Source organism: Heliangelus exortis, chromosome 2 (assembly GCF_036169615.1).
Source record: "Heliangelus exortis chromosome 2, bHelExo1.hap1, whole genome shotgun sequence".
NCBI lineage: Eukaryota > Metazoa > Chordata > Aves > Apodiformes > Trochilidae > Heliangelus > Heliangelus exortis.
The window spans coordinates 38725245-38747703 of NC_092423.1; the positions used below are offsets into that span (position 1 = coordinate 38725245).

General features: G+C 40.2%; 1 protein-coding gene across 3 annotated transcripts in view; it reads left to right on the forward strand.

The window, feature by feature from the left end:
• Window positions 1-7341: 7341 nt before the first annotated feature.
• HIBADH (3-hydroxyisobutyrate dehydrogenase) overlaps window positions 7342-22459 on the forward strand; it is an 83040-nt gene continuing 67922 nt past the window's right edge. The window contains exons 1-4 of one of the 3 annotated variants that reach the window (XM_071735623.1): window positions 7363-7513; window positions 9379-9438; window positions 16804-16964; window positions 21396-21505. In XM_071735623.1, coding sequence (XP_071591724.1) covers window positions 7432-7513; window positions 9379-9438; window positions 16804-16964; window positions 21396-21505 — 413 coding nt within the window. In that variant the 5' untranslated portion in view covers window positions 7363-7431. Of the gene's footprint in view, window positions 7514-9378; window positions 9439-16803; window positions 16965-21395; window positions 21506-22459 lie in introns of all 3 variants that reach the window. The other 2 variants (XM_071735624.1, XM_071735625.1) reach the window with 2 other exon arrangements.

Sequence of the window (22459 nt, forward strand, 5' to 3'; positions counted from 1 at the left end):
TATATGATAGTGCATTGCAGTCAGAAGTCACAATAAAATAATCATATTTGAGAACAACTGTTTATCATATGTAGCAATACTTCTTTTGGAATTTCTTCCCTTCTTCCTTTGCTTTTGCAAAAACTAAACCTGAACCAAAGTCATCCTCTTCTTTGCATTTCTGTGTCATGTGAAATAGGCATGTAAAAGTAAGGTATTGCACACAAACAGAGTCACAGAATGGGTGATGTTGGCAGGGACCTCTGGAGGTCATCTTGTCCTCTCAAGCAGGGCCACCTACAGCCAGCTGCCCAGGGCAATGTCCAGATGGCTTTTGAGCAACTCCAAAGAGGGAGATTCCACAACCTCTATGGGTAATTTATTCCAGTACTCAATTACCCTCACAGTAAAAAAGCATTTCCTTATCAATCCCAGTTCTTTTGGGCTGAATCCACACGCAGACAATCAACAGATTCTAAATCAGTTAAAATAATGGGAAACATATTTTTCAGTTAAAACACAAAAATGAAACCAACTCCAAATTGCTGTGGGATGCTATACAGGCCCTGTCACAGTTTAATGCTGGGCTGGTAATTAACAAATGACAGATGCTCCCTATTAGCTCCTCTATTTCCCCCAAAAGGGAAAGGAGAGAGAGTAAGGGAGAGAGACTTAAGAGTTGGAAACCAAACTACACAGCTTTAATGAAACAGTAGTGATGAAAAATAAAATAATGAAGTATATATAGATACATACAAACCCACTTTTGTGCTCCACAGGGCAGATCCTTACACATACAATTTTTTTAATGCTGGCTCCCCAAATGAAAAAGCTCTATATTTCTCATGGTCCAACCTATCTGCAGTCACCCACATACAACATCTGACTTGTGAAAGATGGTAGTGATGGAATTTGCTCATAACCAGAACTGCAGCACATTCCTTTTAGCAAAATGCTGTGATGGAAAGACTTTTTTTCCACAGCACTTTCCAATGAATTTCATCTAGATAAAGTATCTCTATTGTGTTTTGTTCAGGTGGGATATCAAAGAGAACTTGAAAGAGCTAGCCTAATCATCCTAATGAGATTTATCAGGCATAAAAAGGAGCAAAAACTCAAGTGTTTAATTGAAATTGGTATCAATTAGTACAAATAGGTATGCACTGCTAGTAACCTGCCCTTTCTAACACAGAGATGGTGTCCCAGCAAGATACAACTGCTTTCCAAGGTATAGTACAAATGCTTCTGACAAAATAGACAGTAAATGTTCATACAATAGCAAGTTTCCCTGTTCCACCAGGGCACTGCATTTGCACAGAAGCCTGCAATTTACTTCCCCTTAAGCATATGCAATATTCAGAATATCACACATATTCAGTTCATGGTTGATTACTAAATAATATAATGCTGCAAAATATATCATGCAATTCAGCAAGAAATAAAGCAGTTCAGATTACACAAGGGTGTTTTGTTTTGGTTTGTTTTTTTCTGTAGGCAAAAATAACCACTTACATTGCTGCTTAAACATTCCAGTTAGTTATCTACTCCAGTGCACACAGCCAGGAAATGAATGCTGCCCTGAGAATCCCAACTTGAATATTTGCAAGCATGAAGTATGCTATGTTGTGATGGTCTCAAGGTCCCTGTAGCCCAATATTTCATCTCCAGCAGTGACCAGTCAGAGAGGAAATATGAAGAGATATTTCTCTGGAATGCTCTCCCAGCTCCAACTATGTGCAGCTCAGGGATTCCTGAGCAGCCTCACTGCACTTTTATTACATTTTACAAACATTAGGAAAGCTCTCCAATGCAGAGAGACAAATGCAACAAATGCAAGATGAAAGATTATAATGAGGAATAAAACACTGTAGGCTTGGCTGCCAATACATTTTAAATCAAGTCTCAAATGTGCTGTTGCATCTATTGTAATTTCTTTTGGCTACAGTAAGCAGTATTAATGTCAAATTTATATGTCACTCTGCAGTGAAGATCCCATTTTATAGGTGTTATATGCCTGTAATTGTTGCTAAATTCAGTGAAAATTTGGCTTAGTTATCAACCCAAACTTTAAAAGACCATGTCTTGAAGAGGAAATCTCCCTAAAGCAGTGAAAAACTTTTTAAAAGTTTACTACTAATATAATTATCCTGCATCAATGGAATTAAAGTCAGGGGTAGGCTCTAATAGTACATCTAACTCCCCATAGCATAGTATGACAGTGTATTTATTTCCTTTTTCTTTTGCTTTCAGACATTCCATATTAAGGTAAAAAAAAAAAATCCTTAAATTTAAGAAAATGCAAATTGTCAAAAACGTACTTCAAATATTTTGTATTTATAGAGGGACTTAGGGACTTCAAATTCCTTTTTTTTGTGTGTGTGTGTCTGCTTATATGAGACTTTTAAAGCAAACTAAGATGGACACAGTTTCATCACTAGGAATAAAACAAGTAGCCTTCTTTACATTATTTTATGTTTATTTACATACATATTTTTGATGTTTCTTTACATAATCTGGAACTTAGTGGACACAATGTACCAAGAGGTAGCAAACTAGCTACCTACTGTAGTACATCAGTGCAGCTGCTTTCTGTATTTAGAGTGCTGTGATAAATTCTCCTGTTTTAACATTCATGTTACAATGTCACAAAGGTTAAGGAGCACACCTAAGGTCTACATCTATTTCTTAGAGCATGAGAAAATAAATTTCATTCATTTGAACACAAAGATGCAGACTTACAACGTCACTAAGCATTCATTATGTAATGATGCAAGTAAACATACACAAGTTTTTTATTATCTAAGAACTGGGATACAGGGATCCAGGACCACACAGTGCAAAGGTACTGTATCTTTTTCTCCACGTTTCTCAGACCCTGCAGCAACGTGCCAGCAGCACCCTACAAGTTAGATGCTATGGTAACTGTGCATTAATGATAGGAGGGCAACGTGGGTTAATGAACATGGTAATAATGGCAAGGGGTCTGACATGGTTATATGATAATAAGAGACAAGAAAGTTGCATTTTCTTCCCTTTTTCTATCACTGTTGCTTTGCGTGACACAAGGAACCTCATTTCTCTTCCCATGACCAAGAATTTGGTTTTATGTTACCAATACCCAGCACTTCAGGAGCTGATTGAAGAGCTTTCTGTTCCACTCATTGATTCCAGCTTGGACAATTCAGTCCTTCCAGGGTGAGGACCAACGTGTATCAGCACAAGCAATAGTTGGGGCAGACTGTAAAACAGATGAGTGAGAGGATGTGGGTTAACAACAGTTATTTCAGCACATTTGAGAGGGACATAAATTGTAATGTAAGGATGGGCATGAGCAGCAGGGACAACATTTTTAAAATCCTGCTCATTTTACAGGTCCATTATAGATGACCTGCAGAGAGCTATTTTATATTAACCCTTATATCATAGAAAGCTGTCAAAAAAGCAATTGAGCTGACCAGACTGATTTGGAGGCCTCCAGGTACACCCAGGTTTAAGGATCAACAATGACTTAAATGGGTCTGGCAGCTAAAAGATTAGTTCTCAAAATGACATTTATATTATTTTTTTTTATAAAGCACTATAGGAGTTACCAATGAGAACAGACACGTACTAGTTATATGTTTACTACTTGTCACAGTAAACTTGTCACACTGCCATTCTCATATATATTTTTTATGCTGTTCTTTCTGCTGTGTCGCACAGAACGAACTCTTTACTTGTGCTTCATAGCAAGTTTTCCTAAAGAAAATAGTTCCTTCCTGACATAATCAGTCAGATATTTTGAGGTCGCATTTCATGCCTAAATCATAAGGTTGGCATTACTGCTTTTAAGATACAATACACCATTGATAGAACAAAACTTTAAAGCCAATTAGAGGCTGGCAATCTTCCTACCATTGGCAAAGGCACACTTGTTAACAGTTCCCCTCTGTGGTGTGTTTGCAGTGTAATCACAGATTTCTGGAAAGCTTTTTTGGCACTTCAGGATATTTTAAAATATCTAATGAATTAATTTTTATAGACAATTTTAGACTTTACTCACATTACTTTAAAGCATTTTACTCTAAAAAGTTGGGGTTGTATGCACTCAAATGAAGTATGTATCCCTGTTTTTAATACAAGGAAAAAATAATTTGTAGAACCAAGGTATACAAATAATAGTTTACTTGCATTTTAACTTGTTAACAATTTCAGAAATCACCACATACAAATCTTTATGAAACACTATCTTACTATGTGTGAGTAAGGAGATGCTGTTGCTTTGTTGGAAAAAAGAAACAGAACATTTCCATCCTGGGTTTTAATATAAGTAAAAGCTTTCATGGCTATTTACTTTAAAAGTATTTTGAAGTTAACAAAGCTTTTTGCTTCGTGTGGAAAGAATGTGATTAGTTTGGCAAAGAAATAAGAAACACACAACCCAAAATTAACTAGGAAGGCTTAATTTAGAGTGAGATAAACTTTTCCGAAAGGCAAAATTATTTTTAACAAAATGAGCTAACTTTACTATAAGCCTACTAAAAGTTCAAACATCACTAGAGGGCATTTTGGAGGAAATAAAAACCACAACACCACCATTAATTTCATTTTTCTCCCTTCTCCTGCAAGTGCTCTGCAGTATGGCAGCCCTGCACCATCTGGTCCTGCAAATGTTTCCTTCCCATACGGGCTACTTTAGAAGTACTGAAAAACTAATATCAGTTCTATTAGTGTTTACTACATGAGCAGAGGCTCCAATTTAATCTACTATCAGGTATTTAATTTGTCTGCAAAAGCATACTCTGTACAAAAGCAATTGTAGTAAAATTTGTAGTAAAAACTACAGTATGATAACAGTGGACATATCTGTAATGGTAGAGTTTATTCATAGCTGTTTTGACAAAGTAAAATAAGGCTAAGGCTCCTACACTTTTATAAATAGGACTCTCCTTCTTCCAGTTTCTAATGCTTTGCTTGGGAATGATTGTAGTGTATTTTTATTATGCGGTACAAAGTGAAAATCTCCTCATACACCTTTTAGACAAAGAGTGCTTTATTTATACCTACACAAATAAAACTCTCTTAGGCATTATAAAGGTCTAGAGAAAGATGTAGCTGTGCAGGTAAATTTGCATCTTGTAAAGAGAGTTAAAAATCTGAATGATAGGACCACACTTCACTTGACTCACCTATCTTTTCTTAATCCTCAAAAAACACCCCAAATTAATTGCTTTTCTAACTCACTTGAGACTTGAAAAGAGGCTACAGCCAGCTGGAAAAGTGTCAGTGCCCCTGAAAATGTAACACAGTGAAGAATCACTCTGGAAGCAAAAAAGAAAAAAAATCCCTGTCTTCAAAGTTCTACACGTAAAATTCAGGTTTTAATGACTTCTGAAGACCTTACTTGCTCTACAACTCAGTACAGATTTCTGCCAGCATAGCTACATTGATGCAGAATCACACCTCTTCCCATCCCAACAAAAGCTGTGCTCAAGATGGTTTTCAATCTTGCCACCACTGAGGAGAAAAGTAAACATAGCTCAGTAGCTTCATTCACTTGGCAGACTTCAAATGGCATGGTGGAAGTGACAAGTGAGCTTATGAAAATATTGGTATATATGAGTCCCTGGGGCTTCAGATGTTTTGCAAAGTGCTAGTAAATTTAAGGGTGTCTGGGTTTGTGTGTCTTAGCTGCAGAGATCTTTTTTTCTTCTCAAGTAGTACTCAGTGCTCAGCTGTGAGGCAATGAGAGAAAGAAGCAACCGGGTGAAAGTATGAGATCAGATTATTCAGTGCCAGAGTAAAGCTGCTATATAACCACAGCCTTCTTCACTGCTCACAAAATTCCTTTATATTGAACTGGGCTAACTGTGTATCATCCATTGCTTTATAGTGGCAATTATACAAAAATATGTGGTACTGATAGACAAGCCGAGCTTATCGAGCCTATCCTTTCTGTGCTAACATAGTGCTGAGTGAATAGCTGACTTTGAGACACCCAAGATCCATTCCTGGTGACAACATTCTCCCAGAACTCTGTAAATGATACTACATAACAGCTAGAAAAAAAACCTCTGACCTCGCAAGACTAAGCCTAAAGACTAAGACTAAGAAGACTAAACCCGAGGACTGAGGGAGTACCCAGCATTCCTGCATAACAAATTAAGTTGCTATCAGGCAATTAACTATTTTGTTGATGAGACAGAAACAGAGCAGGACTGGAGCTGAAGCCTTCCTCTGAGGAGGCAGCATTCACCCATTTCCAGCCAGTCCTCCCTCAGGACCTGGCCTCTTTCCTCACACCCCTGAAGCTCTTCCCAGACTGTCAGCTTGGATGCTGCATGCTGGGGGAGCCTCAAGGGTCTTAATAGTTTGTTCAATCACAAATCTCATCAGTGCTGATGAACTCTCTGACAGGCTCTCTGAGCAGGATGAAACCTGCCATTTGCCATCAGACTGGGTGATGTCAACAGAGACAGGTCAGCATCACTGATGGGAGGAAGAGTATTTTCCGAACTTGTGTCTTGGTGTGAAGAAGAGCTGAATGGAAGATGCTAATGTCTTTTGCTCTAAGCACTAAATAAAACATATAATAGAAAACAATGACTAATTAAACTTACTCTGAGCTTACCCCACTAACATACTGAAACACCCTTCCTCAGGCTGGAAGGATCCCTGCTCACAAGAGAACTATTTATCCAGTCATGTCGACGAATTACATCGGTACACTTAAAGACAAGGTTTTGGGTTTGGTTTGGTTTGGTTTGGTTTTTTTGGTGTATATAAGAAACCCTGTGTTATGGGGAAGGTGTGCTACCACCCAGCACCCCTTTCTGCACAGGGCTGGAGTAAAGAAATACAATGTGCGTGGATTGCGTTATCGCACACCGGGTAAACGGGCCCCGTTTGGGGACACCACAGGCAAAAACGGTACAAGGCAGCCTTTTCCCTCAGATCAGAGCCTGCCATGCTGAGGGTACCCCTGCCCTCAGAAGGATGGGGCCGTCCAGGGGCCCCATGCCGGGCCGCGCCTCCCCGCCCTCTCGCACCAAAAAGCCGGCGGTGCCTCCGTTCCCTCCCCTCAGCCAAGCGGCCTACCCGGCAGCGAGGCAGGAGACGGAGACCGCAGCGGGCAAGCAGGCTGGAAAGAAATCCCTCCCCCGGAGGAGCCGCGGGCAGCAGAACCCGGTTACCCACCTCCCCGCTGCCCCAATAAGGTGCCCCGGCGCCTGCCCGGCCCTCGCCCCGCCCCGCTCGGCGCTCCGGGCTCAGGGAGCGGGGCCACCCTCACCCGTCAGGGGGCGGTGGGCGGGGCCGTCCGGCGGCGGGGAGGAGACTCTGCGCGTTGATTGGCTGCGTCCCACCAGGAGGCGGCTGTGATTGGCTACCGCGGCTGCCGCTCGCAGGGCGCGGGCGGTGTGGTGCCGGGGCGGGTGGCCGCTGGCCGGAGGTCACTCGGCGCCGGGGTGCAGCATGGCCGCGGCTGTGGTGTTCGGGGGACCCGCGGGATGGTGGCGTTGGCACAGGCGGGGCCGTGCCGCTGGCGCGGCGATGGGTAAGGAGCTGCCCCTCCCCTCGGCACGACCCGGCTCCGTTCTGACCGCCGGGCGGGGAAGGGGAAGGGAAAGGCTGGGCCTTCCCCGGGGGTTCGGCCGGGGAGCGCTGCTCCCGCGCTGCCCGTAGCGGCCCTGGGCCTGACGGGCCCGGCCCCACGCCTGGTAGGCCCCGGAGCCGCCCCGCTGTGAGGGACTCCCCGAAGGAGGAGTGGGGAGGGGGGAGTCGTCGGTGGCCTGGGGCGCTCCTGCTCCGCGTGTTCGAGGCCGTACGGTAGCTCCGGGTTAGCTCAATAAATGTTTTCACTGGTTTGCTTAAAAGAGCAAATTACCTGGAAATTACCTGAACCTCACCAAGTGCTTCCTGTAGCACCGGTGACAGGTACCTGTCACCTCGATTTGGGCAGCTCAACCCTTGCAGTCATCGTATCTGAGTTTTCCTGAAACTGAGGGTGAATCAGAGGCATTTCCTCCTGTTCCAGCTCTGCAGACACTCACTCGCACCTACGCTTGGTTCATGGGTGGTGGAAAGAGCAAACACCTCCAAATGTTCTGTGGGTGCTAGTGAACAAGAAAGATACCTGCAGAACTGGAGCCAAAACCTCTTCCCTTTTCCGACTTGGAAATGATGCTGCTGTTTCCAAGTATTTTAGTTGCTGAAGTAAATAATTGAAAATGCACCTTCAGTGGTCTTTTCAATATCATTTTGGTAGCAGTATGTTGCTCATGTATGTTACCCTATAGTTTGGCTCCAAACAGACAGAAAAAGGGAAGGCTTTTCAAGTAGTCAACTGGAAGAAATGTATTATTATAAAATGCTTTATGATTCTGCATTCTTGACACTTCGCAGAGGGTTTCAGGAATTACTTAATTACTTTTAAGTAAGTAACTTCTTAAAAATTGTAATTCCCCTTTAAACCTCATTTAAACTGATCAATGAAAAGTGTTTGACACTTAATTTTGAAATCAGTGTTCAGTGTTATTTTTGCTTGACTGTCTCTCTTCTGCTAATGTGTGATTTTTTTTTTCATAGTTGCAGCTCTGGTGTTGTGCAAAGTAATAGATCAGGTGCAGCAGTCGTATTGATCACATGCTAGTAAAGTTAAATACAGGAGATCTGTCTGTATTTAGTACCTTTTATGAAACCACAATTGAAAGCAGTAGCTTGCAATGTATTTTGAACTTTCTGTGCAATGTAGCTGTCAGATATTTTCATAAGGGCTTTGAAATCCACTGTCTTTGTCAATATTTCAATGGTCACATTTAATACAGAGAGGATAGAAGGGATCTCGTTTCATGTTGTGAAAAGCAAGCCAAACCACTACACTGACACTTAAAGTTGAAAAATGTGGTTTGTCTTTGCCTGAAGACCTGATCAAGAAACTGTGACTAGTCTAAGGAGTAATTGTGACTCTCTCAAAAAACTTTGATGGGACAGAATTTCACTCACAGTGTTTTAAGCTCTGATTTAGTAGTGACTGCACTGAAAGTCCTGTTGGATCTGAGAAGTGTTTATGGGATGAAGCTCTAAGCATTAAGCCTTCTTAACTGCTAAGCTCTACTACTTAGTTATATGTTGAGGTTTCCCCAGCTGTAATGCGTTTATTACGTTTGCCACCCATTTCTTTAGTTTTGAGTAGCCTAAAAATTTTCTTTTGAATAGTGTGAAATCAGTTGTCATTCTGAGTGAGATGATGGCATTCCTGGTGAAGGAACTGGCAGCTCTGAGGGCTGTCCACCACCACAGCTTGGCTAGCAAGTGGGCTGTCTTCTTTCACTCATCGAATGTTCCTTCTTTACTTAGTCAGTTGCTCTTTGCAGTTGGCACAGACCATGATGGATTGTTTCTTCTGTGTGTTTATACCAGAAGCTGTTAAATCATCTGTAAAGAAAATAGCTGAGGGCAGATTTTGGAGGAGCACCTTGGGTATGTATGTCTGTGTATTAGCAAGTTGGGTAGAGACCACATAGTCTTGTGAGCTGCAGCTGGCAGTCTTCTGGCAAAGGTGCTTCATGAAAAGTGTGTATTTGACCTTACTTTAAAAATACATTTCTCATTGATGGGGAGAAATCCTTCCCGAGAATTACTAGGGAGGATGAAGGCAGTGTTAATCAGGTATCAGGGCTGAGAAAGGGAAGATTTTCTGGTGAATGAAGATTCATTAGCTGAGGGAGATGATCCTCAAAGAAGACAGTTCCCTGCTACAAAAGGAAGGTATCCTTACAAATAGTTTTGGATGAGTAGTAGAGGCCTATTCAGTTGATAGTCCAATAATATTTTTGTTGTTGCAGGAGCTGTGTTTGAACTGTCAAATGATTCCATACTCTGGTACTGAGGTGCATTAATTCCTAGGAGAGGCTTATGTCAGAAAGACCTTTTGCTCCAAAGTCCAGCACATTACTTGATTAAGGGATCAAGTGTACACTTGATACTCTTTTCAGATGAGAGTTACATGCAGCATATTTTTGTCTTTGCTGTATTAGCAAAAGTTTAATGGAATATAGCTACAGGTACAAAAAATGAGGTAAGAAAACTCTTGATTGTTTCAAGAGAGCATGTCTGCTTTTTATCAGCAGACCTTTACAGAGGCAAGGAAAAGCGAGTGAGATGTAAAGCCGGCCCAGTGTAGAGTCTTGTGATCTTCTTAAATTATGATTTTGACAGAGTGCAGTTATCAAAATCTTTGCATAATCTGTAAAAGCCCTGTGACCCTGGGGCAATTTAAATTCCATTGGCAAAAGCTTCTAGAGGCAGAAAGACCTGATTCTGCATATATACAGCTGGCCTTTCTGACTTCTGTGTTTCTCCAGCTAGTTCCCTCCAGGATCTAGTTCAGTGAAGGTTTTATAAATTTCCATGAAGAAGTCTGCACAGAACACAGAAGCTCTCTCTGATCCCTTTTCTCAAAGCAGGAAGGAGAAAAGGGGTGGTGTCCTCTGTTGTACGGGAACTTAAGATGCTAATTCAGTGGCAAAAATGCTTCATTTAATGGCTAAAATTGAATTGTCATCATGTTTCCCCCTCCTTGTCAAGCTACTCCACATGCAGCTCTACTTTCTCATGAAGTCCTGAGAAAAGCCAGCAACTTCAGTAATAAAGCTTCCTTCCCATGCTCCTGTTAAATCTCACCTACTGGATTGGAAAAAAGAGCTCAAGATTCACTGATCCAGAGAGATCAAGAATATTTATATGACTTGTAACCATGCTGGTTAGGAAATTCATATGGGAGAGGAATATGTGGGCTGTTGGCCCTTGTGCCAGATTTATTGGTTTCGCTTGACTGTGGAGCTAGGGATTTCATCCCATGAGTTAGACATTTTGGTGAACATGGTTCAAAAATGATTTTATAAAGCCAAAAAGCAAGTAATATCATTGAGGTTACAGTTTGAGAGTTACTGTTTTTTCAGGCCTGTTCTTGGCCAGTTAGGCTGTGCTTTCCTTCAGAGTACAAGCACACTGGACCTTTTCCACCTCTACCCTCTGTGGTCCTACCCAGCTATTCATTCCTCTTTTTTGAATAAAAAGAAATGTCCTCTGAACTGTGTATTATAGTGTCTGTGCAGTCTAGTGTTTGCAGTGAATTTAGGGCACACTGGAGCTCAAATTCTTAATAGCAACTGTAAGAGTCGTTACTTTGGGAGGTAGTGTAAAATGAAATTTAAACATCTGAAATTGCCTGAATTTGTGACTGTCATTGTTTGGGTTAAAAAGAAAATTGCTTTCAGTGTCCTTATCTAGAAGCTTGAAAAGACAAGTGTTAGGTCATTGACAGGCCAGGTATTCTAAGGACAGAATTGCAATGTGTGATTTTCTAAATTTACTTTCTTAATGGATGTATTTTGTTCAAGGAGAGGCCTTCAGAGCTTCATAAGGACGGGGCTCTGTGGGCACACATTTGCTCAAGAGAATAATAAAGAATTTCCTGGGAAGAGCCCAGATTCTTTGGAGTCACTGTACAGGTTTTGTTCACAATTAAACTGATCTATAGATTAACCTATGTTGCTGGTTCTCTTCCCACAGAAGGAGAATCAGTTTCACATGGTATTAGAGATTATCTTAAAAGTAGCTTCTATTGCTCTCACTTCTGATGTTCCCTACTCTTGTCAGAAGTTGAATGTGGACTGGGCATTTTTCCAGCCATTTGACTGCAGCAGATTACTGTAGATTTTATTGCTGAATTAAAATGGACTCAATGCCACAGGGACAGTTTCTGCAAGTGCTTATACAATTGATGAGATTAGCCAACTGTACGAGTATGTGGTTTTGCAGAATATCAATCCTTAGACATTTGAATTACAGTTACTTCAAAACTGAGCCTGTGCCATGTATCAAGAGGTAAGCAGTGCCTAGATATTCAAGCTGGACATCATTTTTCATGATAGCACCTGTGGAGTTTCATCCAATATGAAGATGTGAAAAACTGTATTTTCTTAAACATCCTCTGTTCAGCAAACCCCAGCTGTCTTAAGTAGTCATGGAAGTGTGGCATGATTATAAGTGCAGTTGATTCAAATTGAAATAAAATCACATCAATTAGGTGTGTCTGTGAGCTAATTTAATTAGTCCTGTAAAGTAGTTTTCTTGTATTTGAATACCTGGGGATTTGAATGTTTTTCAAATTGCTCATCATTTGTTGTTGTGTCATGTAGAGTGCCTATTTTAACCCTGGGCTGTGAGAAGTAAAACCAAACTAAAAACTTTTCTGACTAAAAAGTCAGAAAACAACCAGGAAGTGGACTGTTTCTCTGATAGGTCCCAGTTCCTGTGGACTTGAATATATTCAAATCTGCACAGAATGGAAAATGGTCCCTGATTCATGAACTAAGAGAAGAGAAAATCAACAGAGACAGACAAAAGGGGAAATAAGAGAGAACAGTGACACAAATACTAATAATATTAACAGTCAGCATGTTGCCTCATGTTACAATCTTTTGCTGTTTCTTCTGGGGATAATGCAAAATGAAGACTTGTAAGGAAGGCCTTACAGTAGAACAAGTGAGTCAGCTTCATGGATATTTACACTGTGAAGAGCTTAAAGTCTTAAAGAAGTAATAGAAATGCTTGTTGGCAATTGACCTCCCACTGCAGTCTGATTACCAATTGATGTTTTAATAGTAAAATGTGGTGACAGCCATGAAAAGTTGTCAAAGCAAAGCAGTCATGTGTGATATGGTAGAGAAAAGTAAGGCAGGGTGGAGAGGAGTGATAGAAAGTAGCATGAGCAAAATGTCCTCCTCAATTTGCAGTCTTTCCATGAAGATCAAGACAAGGTTATGTCTGTTAAGTTGAGGCAGGTGTCCAGGTTCTGAAGTAGCTGAGATCTCAGATGTGATGATGGAGGAATCAATGTGATTTCAGCATATCACGGATGTGTCTTCTAGGCTGTAGGTATGAGTGACAGGCTGCATTGGATCTATGTGGCAAGGTTTTGGTAGCAGGTGGGCTACAGGGTTGGCCTCTGTGAGAATGTGCTAGAAGCTTCCTCCATGTCCAGTAGAGCCCTTGGCAGCTGTCTCCCAAGACAGAGCTGCTGTTGGTCAGGCCAGTCAGCAATGCTGTTAGTGCCTCTGTGACAATATATTTAGGGAGGGAGGCAAAAATCAAGCTGTGTAACTGCAGCTGGAGAGAGGAGAGAGAACAGCTCTGTGGACCCCAAGGTCAGGGAAGAAGGAATGGGGAGAACGTGGTCAGGAACCAGAGCAGAGATTCCTCTGCAGCCCATGGTGAGGTAGGCTGTCCCCTGCTGCCCACTGAGGTTAATGGTGGAGCAGATAGTCCACCTGCAGCCCCTGGAGGACCCCATACAGGAGCAGATGGATGTCCAAACGAGGCTGTGACCCTGTTGGAAGCTTGTGCTGGAGCAGGCTGGCAGGACCTGTGGATTCATAGCAAGAGAGGAGCCTATGCTGGAACAGGTTTGCAGGACTTGTGACCCTTTTTGTGGGACCCATACTGGAGCAAGTCTGTTCCTGAAGGATGGTAGCCCTTGGAAAGGACCCATGTTAGAGTAGTTAGTGAAGAGCTGTCTTCAGTGGAGGGAACCCCATGCTGGACCAGGGGAAGAGTGTGAAAAGGAAGCAGTGCTAGAGACAACATGTGATAAACTGACCCCAGTCCTCATTTTGCATCCCCCTGTGCCACTCTGGGGGAGGAGATTGAGAAATCAGGAGTGAAGTTGAGCTCAGGAAGAAGAGTAAGGTGAGGGAAAGGTGTTTTAAGATATGTATTTGTTTTAATTTCTCATTATCCTACTATCCTATTATGATTTCATTGGTAATAAATAAATTTTCCTTAAGTCTGTTTTGCCCATGATGGTAATTAGTGAATGCTGTGTCCGTATCTCAACCCAAGAACCCAAGAGCCGCTCTCCAGCTTAAAAGGGGAATGGTAGAGCAGCTTTGGTGGGCACCTGGCATCCAGCCAGGGTCAGCCCATCACACAGGCATCACTGCTGATGTCAGCACTGATATAGAAAAAAGTTGTCAAGAAAGTTTTCTGAAGATTTTTAAGAGATTTCTTGATGTTTATCTTGGGGTTCTTCTTAGATGTTTATGAGATGGTGTGAGAAGAGATGAGAATAAAAGTGAAGAGTCTGCAAGAAGGAGCCTAGACATATTATCCAAATTTAGCCTTGTGATGAGGTTACTTGGAACTCCTAGAAACAAAGATGACTGAGGTTTGGAAACAGGGCTAACTTTAAAGCTAGATCAGGTTGCTCAGGGTGCTCCATGGTAGCTCCAAGAATGGAGGTTCCACCACTTCTCTACATCCTGTTCCAGTGCAGAACCTTTCTTCTCATCAGGGATGCTTTCTTATTTCCAACCAGGGTTTCCCATCCTGCAGCTTTTGGCCATTGTTCAGTGTCATATTGTCGTGTCTCCACCTCTAGTGGAGAACTGCAGTCAGCCTTTGCTTCTCCAGGCTAAGCAAAGACAGGTCCCTTAGCCTCTGCTCACATGCCATATTCTCCACCTTCCCAGTCATCTTAATTAATGTAGGCTGGGCTATCTGAAGTTTGACCCCATCTGCTGTGTATTATGATGCATACAATAGAATCACCTCTTCCTTTGGCTTGTTGGGTATGTGCTTGCTTATGTAGGGCATATGTAATCAGTCTCTTTGCTGCAAGGATGCAGTGCTGCCTCACACTCACCTTCTTGTCTGTGGGGATCCACAGGTCCTTTTCTGCAGAACTGTAACCTTCCTAGCCCATCCATGGCCTGCAATATCTCCTGCCCCAAGTACAGGACACTGTGTTTGTCTTTGCTGGAACTTCTTGAGGCTTATTTCTACTGGAGAAATGGTAGTCCTGCCCTGCAGTTTTTTAGCTATTGCCCCCAAGTTTGGTGTCATACATGATCTTCCTGTGGGTGATTATATCCTCTCATCAGAGTCACTGATGAAATTTTAAAGCAGCAGTGGCCCCAGTACTGACCCATGAGGAGCATCAAGCATCACTGACTTTTGGTGATTTTTGAACCACTGGCCCCTGTTGCTTACCTTCAATGGTCCAGACAGTATTTCTTCCATCAGGCAGTCTTGCAGTCCAGTCCAGTGCATATGTTTCACATTTGGCTTCTAGAGGAAGCTGTTTTGGAAAGCTTTGCTGAAGTCAAGACAAATAAGATCCACTGGTGTTAAGTGTGTTAAGAAAGAAAGGTGCTGAAAAACAGGACTTGAACCTCCACAGGAAGCTGGAAGCTTTGGGAAAGCAAAAGGAATAATTTTAGATTAGAGTGAGTGAGGTATTGGGGAAGGCTGACTCATAGAAACTATGAGAAGGAAGGACACAAAGATGATTACGATGGCTGGTTATGGTGTTTTAGACTCTTTGTTAATTTGTCTCCTAGATTTGACGTCTAGCACTTGGTAAAGAAAAGCAATATGCTCTTTTCCTGACTTATCTCAGTTGGCACAAAGCATTTTCCCAGTGCAGTTTTCTTTTAAATTGTGCTACTTCTCTAGCAATGTAATTGCTGCAGGCATCTGTGGAAAATGTCTTAGACCAAAGTTCTCTCAACAAACTTGATTTATTAAATGTGGCACTTCCAAAATAGTGCTGCAGATGAAAGAGCATGACCATTGCTGGCTAAGAAGGAGCTTAAAGTCAGAAGACTTTAAAATGATTAATCAAGTGTTATTGGCCTAGAGAGGATTCTTTGCTAAGCATTGAGACCTCTTAGAGTCTAGATCCAGCTTAGGCACATTTTCTGTATGTGCACTTCAGAGCTACAGTAGTTCTGCAGTTATCCCTGTTTCTGGCTGCTTAGTTGCCACATGCCTTAATGTTTATTCTGCATAACTTTTTCCTTTGCTGTAAAGGATAAATTATTTTATGTAATCAGCATAGAAATCCTAGCACTGCCAAATTGTGCTGCCCTTGGAATAGGAGTGTTTAAAGTGATGGGATAGTGGTTGCAGCAGATGGATGCCTGTCATGCAACTTACCCTCCAGCGTTTGATACACTTGCAGTGCTACTTACAGTCCTGTATTTGATACTTGCTAGCTACTTCTAAAAACTGTAGTGTTTAATGTGTATTTTAGATTATGCTTTATAGTTCTGTCTTGCTAGTACAATAAGTGGAATACTGTGGTTATTCCTTCAAATAATTAATATTTTTTAAAAAACTTATACTCTAATTTGTTCTAATTTTCAGCGTTTGCTTTTAGTGCAAGTGATTATGTGACTTGAAGAACTGACAATGATTTATTATTGAGACTTTTAGGTGGGTGGCTTATATCTGCATGCAGGATCAGAAAAGTCCAGTTTTCATCTGTGAGGAGCTGTATAAAATAAAGTGTCGGCCTCACTCCTATTCTTGAGAGCAGGTGCTAAATCCCAGGGCTGCAACCAAAGGTGTGAATAAGGAGTCTGTAAAATAGATATAAAATTTGATTTTGCATTTCCAGTGTAGTATTTAGACACATATGAAAACGGTGACATGCCTGCTTATTTTAAATCTGTTCTTGAGCTCCTCTCAGGCTGAAACTCAGACCTGAGCTTTCAGAGATGTTGTTCAAATTTGATTATTACTATACTTTTTGAAACACGTTTTCCTAATAAAAGTAATTTTCTTTCCTATGCAAAAATTCATTCAGGGATGGTATTTGTGGCCCAATGTGAGCGATAATCTGCAGTTTGAATTATGTGGAAAAGGAATCACGTTTCTGCCTTTTTCAGAATTTTAATTTAAGTTGTGCAAACAGATTTGCATTCTAGCTTTTGTTACATCATTGTTATACATTACTCTAAAATGCAAATGTGTTGATATTTATTGTTTTGAAATCAGTGTGTTTTAGGGCAATGGCTTCCAAAACCCCAGTTGGATTCATTGGGCTGGGTAACATGGGAAATCCAATGGCAAAAAACCTGGTAAAACATGGATATCCAGTTATTACATATGATGTGTTCCCAGAAGCTTGCAAAGAATTTCAAGACTTGGGTGCTCAGGTATAGTAACTAACTTTCTTTATTCCAATAATAACTTTATGTATTGAATAGTTTTTGCATGCAATATTTTTAAAATAATCTGTTTTTTTCTTGGTTAAGATCTCTGTTGGAACTAAAACAGCTTAGTGAACACGAATCTGAATCTGGGAGGTTTTGCTTGGAGCAAAGTCGTGCTCCTACCCTAGGTCATTTTCATGCTGTTAGCCAGAATTGCTGCCTAGGACTTCTCTAGCTGTTGGAGGTTTTTTTCCCTTTTTATGACATGGCCTGTTCTTTCACCTCCTTCTTCCTCCTGCTTCCTCCTCCCCCAGGTCTAGATGGCCAGTGGGCTGCTTTTCATCTGCTTCCTACTTTGACCTTTTCAGGTTAGATGACCCCAGTTAAAAATTCCTGCTGGCATAGCTATAAGGGTTATAGGGACATATGAGCTTTCCTGCTGCTTCAAGGTGCAGTCCTCAGGGGCAGGGGAGAAATCTAATTATTTAAGTGCTTATTCTCTTAGAGGCGAGGAAGGTTATGGTGAGAGAAGAGGAAGGAATGAAAAGGAAAAAGGAGGGAAGGAAATTGATCACATTAAGGAGGTTTACCTTCCTGCCATGTACCCTGTAAAATCTTGGCGCTGTTCCAGTCAGGGCTATTGCTTCTGTTGATCTGTTAATACACTCAGAAGCCCATTCAGTCTCTCAGGTGGTTGGGACTGTATTTTCTAAGTGTCTGAAATGTATTCAAATGTTTTTGATGTACTTCAAAGCTACATCAAGTAGTATTGTAGATAGTTGTGGCTGGATGGGTAGGTGCATAGAACACCTAAACAAAAGAGTATATTCAAATATGGAGAAACCAATGCAAAAATAACACTCTGATATAGCAGTGTAGAGGACAGGAGGAAATTTTCCAGAGGTGGCAAGGAAATGAGAGGTAGGTCTGGACAGAGGAATTGTTTGACTTGAAAGTCTAAACTATTGGAGCTAATTGCAGCTGTTTAAAGTAATGAGGTAACATCAAGACTCCCAAAGATAAAATGATAAAGTGCACCTGTTGATAATTAATTGCAGTTCTCCCAAATAGTTGCAGAATCGGCCTTAAGTGGGAAAATAAACTTTACAGATTGTTTTCCTAGCTACTGTTTTCATTCTATTAAAGCAGCTGAGACCCTCAAACATGAATCAGACCTGTCTTGAGTAAGAGGCTGGGCAAATGGAAAGAAAGTCTGTTTTGAACAATTAGTTTTGTCTTTAGTTCATGTTCTGCAATGGGATTTCTTTACTGTGGCTGTCTGTTTGGGTAGCTTATTGCCATAGTAATAGAATCCCTGGCACCCACTGCAAGACTTAACGTGTGATAGTAAAGGTGAACAGTAATGCTTTAGAAAATAAAGCCAGAACTATGTTTGAAGATTGTAAATCACTAAAAGAATACAGGGGTAGGCTTAATTTCAAATAAAACACATTTAAAGAAAATATATGAACAATACTTCCTCTTCTTGATCTGTAGGTGTAAATCCTACTCCAACATTTTTTTCAAGACTTGGAAACTTGTGGGTCCAGGGGGCCTTGTAGAAAGTACAGTAGCAAGAACATTGGGCTCCAAGGGCTGCTTTCCCTTTGGTCTGGCTGGTAGAGTAAAAGTAATAGGAGCATTACAGAGGTGAAAAGATTCCCCCCAAGAGACAGTAAATGTTGTCAAATGTCCATTAAGTCAGTGCTGCTACAAAGGCGGATGAAGGATGAGAGATGTTTGATCAGAAGCCTGCATATTCTGTGACTCCACTTTCTTTAGCCTCAGAAATAAAGAGCTGGGAGGTAGTATAGATCAGGAGGCAGCTACCTGCCTGCTGGGAGTGAATAGTAAGGGGGAAACTGGCTGAGCAGGTGCATTGGGGTGAAATATGGAGAAAGTTGCAAGGCTACAAATAAGGAAGGATACTGAACAGTGCTGTGAGCAAGTAAGCTGCCTCCACACTCTACTGTGTCTTTCTCCTGCCTCACAGTTACCACTTATTTACGCAGCAGAGTAAATATATTTCACACAGTTACTTTGCTTCAGTTTAGGTATCTTTGAATTGTATCCCAAGTCTTGAACTCTCAGAGTGTTACTGAAGTCATCCGATGCTAATGGAGTATAGAAACAGAGGTTTCTTAATGGTACTCAGTGAGAATGGCATATCAGGCAACCAGAATTAATAAATTACTTATTGTAAATATAAAGAAGGAAATAAGGAAGTATTTTGGAACAAATATAAGCAGATGTATATATTGAAGGGCATAGACCAGTGACCAGTAGGAAGGAAAGTCCCTTCTATCCCGTTGTATACTGCAAAAGTTTGCTTGATATGGCAAGTATCAGAACACATACAGAACTTGTTGGGCTGCTGCTCTGAGTATACTGGTCTATGTTAGTACTCAGCAATTAGTATTTGGTATGTTTTTTAAAGTTACACATGTATTCTTAATCATGTCAAATGCTTAATGTTTCTTAATAGCTTTTGAATAATCCAACTTCATTTCTGAGACAGGAAGTCCCAAATAAAAAAGTTCTGTATATTGCCTGTTGAACCAGATAGGTGGCTTTCCTCTGTGATTATTAATCATACAGCACCAGAAAGCCAAGAATGGCAATTCCCACTTTAATTCTCGCTTTTTTTCCTACTTCCTCTCTCCTCCAGTAATAATACACATTGGGACTGAACCGAACCAGATATACTCAGAACTAAAGGCAAAGGTGTCACTCCTATATAAAGAGCTAGGCTCTCCAGTCTCCAGGGAAGCAAGTAATAAAATTAACTAATCAGCTATGGAAGCTTTTCTGCTTATAATTGGTTCATTTATTCCTCTTAACCTTTGTTCTTTGCACTAGAGTGTGTTTCCTTTTATAACTGTGTTACACCAGATGGTTTGTGTAGTATTAACTTATTCTTTCCAAACAAAACCCTACATTTTTAAGTCCCATCTATGCCAATTTCTTTATTTGTTTATTTTTTGAGAGAGTGCTTTGCTCAGTGGATACAGGCTTCACTTCTTTTACTTACTTTACAGTAAGTAAAAAAGAAATCAACAAGTTTATCATGCTGTGTCCCAGAAATCCTTCAAGATATTGTTCAGCATTCCTTACAAAAGTGTCTATACCTTGCTTTCTTTGATGCTGAGACCTTATAAAAGCATTCTGTATAAAAAATAATATATTTATATGTGCTTTTATTATCAAAACCAACAAAAATTATAACAAATACGCCTAGTTAAAAATAGATAAGAAATGGTGAAACACTAAGGTCCACTAATTGTTGATTTGTCTAAATTATGGAAAGGAACCAATATTTGAGGTACTGTTAAACTAGAATTTCTTTAACCCTAAAGCCACATGATACGGAAATTCTAATTTATTCACACTGACTAATAACTGCATACAAAATTTTTGTTTAAGACATTTCTTGAAGTTTAAAACCCCAAGGCATATAATGTTTCTAGCAGAACTGACCGTTGTAATATTTAGGTTTCTCTGCATCATTCAGCAACCGTAACTGGAAAATAAGAGATATGAGTGCTGTCAACAAACAAAATCTTCTTCCTGCTCATCTTGCTTCCTGGTTGAAACCAAATTCCTTTCAATAAAACTATCTGGAATGAGTAAATTCAGATTTGATCCATGTGGTCTGAAGATAAAAGAAAAAGCTGTAGGTTTTGTACCCTTACATCTATTTTTAAAAGAAATTAAAACTGGTATTGAACAAATATATTAGTGGCAAATGCCCTCTGGGTAAAACTCTGGGTTCTTTGAATTTATGGGGAAGACTCCATACTTCAGCTGTCATTATTTCACTTGCTGTGTATGCATCTTAAATATAGTGCTTCCCTCTGAGAATTAGCTGGGAAAGGTAAGTTAGGTATATCTGTTTTGAAACTTATTCAGACATTTTTAGTGAAGCATTCTTGAGCTGATAATTTTTTAAATGTCAGCCATAATATTGTGAGAATCATCAGTCAGTGTACCTGATTTTTTTTTGAAGATGAGGCTTTCTTCCTCTCTTCCAGTGCTGTATATAAGCTAAGGAAAAAAGTGAGATTTTTGTCGTCCTTAGTATTATCCCTCCTTAGAAACATTGTAAAGTGATAATTTGTACAGATGCATGGTTTATGCAATAAATGGAAGGTTGATGAATGGGTTGATGGATGTTCTAGAGGAAACTGTGACATGGCATCCTTTAATTTTATTTTTTATTATTATTTTTCAGTTGCTGGATCCAAATAATTCACACTTCCATTAGGAGGGCAGAGTTTGTTTTGAGTTCTAATTTTTTAATGAGCTTAGTTGTGACCAATGACCTGCAACTACTCAGGCTGATACGCAATCTGATATACAAACTCAGAAAGCATGTCTGACATTTCTTTTTCATGAAATGTAAGCTTATATAATTTTTTTTTTTTCCTTTAAAAGGTAACAGATTCCCCAGCAGATGTAGCAGAAAGAGCAGACAGAATTATTACCATGTTGCCTTCTAGTCCCAATGCGATAGAAGCTTACACAGGAGCAAATGGAATTTTGAAGTAAGAATTTGCTGTAGTCTGGAAAATTCCCACTTCTACTCAAGGCTGTTACACAGTCTGTCAAAGGATTGCAGTTACTGTAACTCTTACTGTGCCTTCAGGGCACTTGACTTTGTGTTCTCTGTTTTGTCACTATTAATATTTATAATTATGTGAGTTTTCTTAAGCTTTGCTTGATTTTGAATGGCTTTTGGCTAAAGTCTTAATTTTATTTTCAGTAGAATAATAATTTATGTGAATTTGAGACAACATTACTACTACCTACATTCTCTGTTGCATTTTTCTTTTACCTTAATGTGATCTACTACAGACAAGTATAACTAAAATACATGCTGGCAACAAATATTTGCTCATGTACTTTTTTCTTTAACTTCAGATGCTATAACATTCTGAACAGATGCCATTGTGTCTCATAATTCTAAAGTGCATTAATAGATTTCTACTCCTATTTTGTGCTTATTACAAAATAAAGTATCTGAAGGGTCTGTTTAATCTGAAACAGAGTTTTTTAACTTTTACGGAAGGATTTCCACCAAGCCTAAAATCCATAGTTTGCAGAATTCTAACACTTCTGAGTTGTTGGACTTGACAAGTTAAAACATAAATGGTACCTAAAAGGAGCTTCTGGCCATGTGTACTTCTAGAAGGCTAAGGCTAGTGAATATGTAGGACTTTACTGCTATCCAGGTTAATAATATAAAGGAAGAAGCATACAGCCGATGGAAGAGCAGTAAATCATCTAAAACCAGTGATAACCTTTTTAGTTTTTGATTGTAGGCAATATTAAGATGCAGCGATTAGAAAATTAAATAGAGGGATTTTCTGTTCTTCCAATACAAAAAATAATAGCTGCTTCCTTCCCTTGATGTTTGTAGTTTAATTCCTCACAGAGCACGACTGAGCAGATCTAAGTATCCCTAGCTTAGACCCTTGAGGGAAGAAGGGTAATTGGAT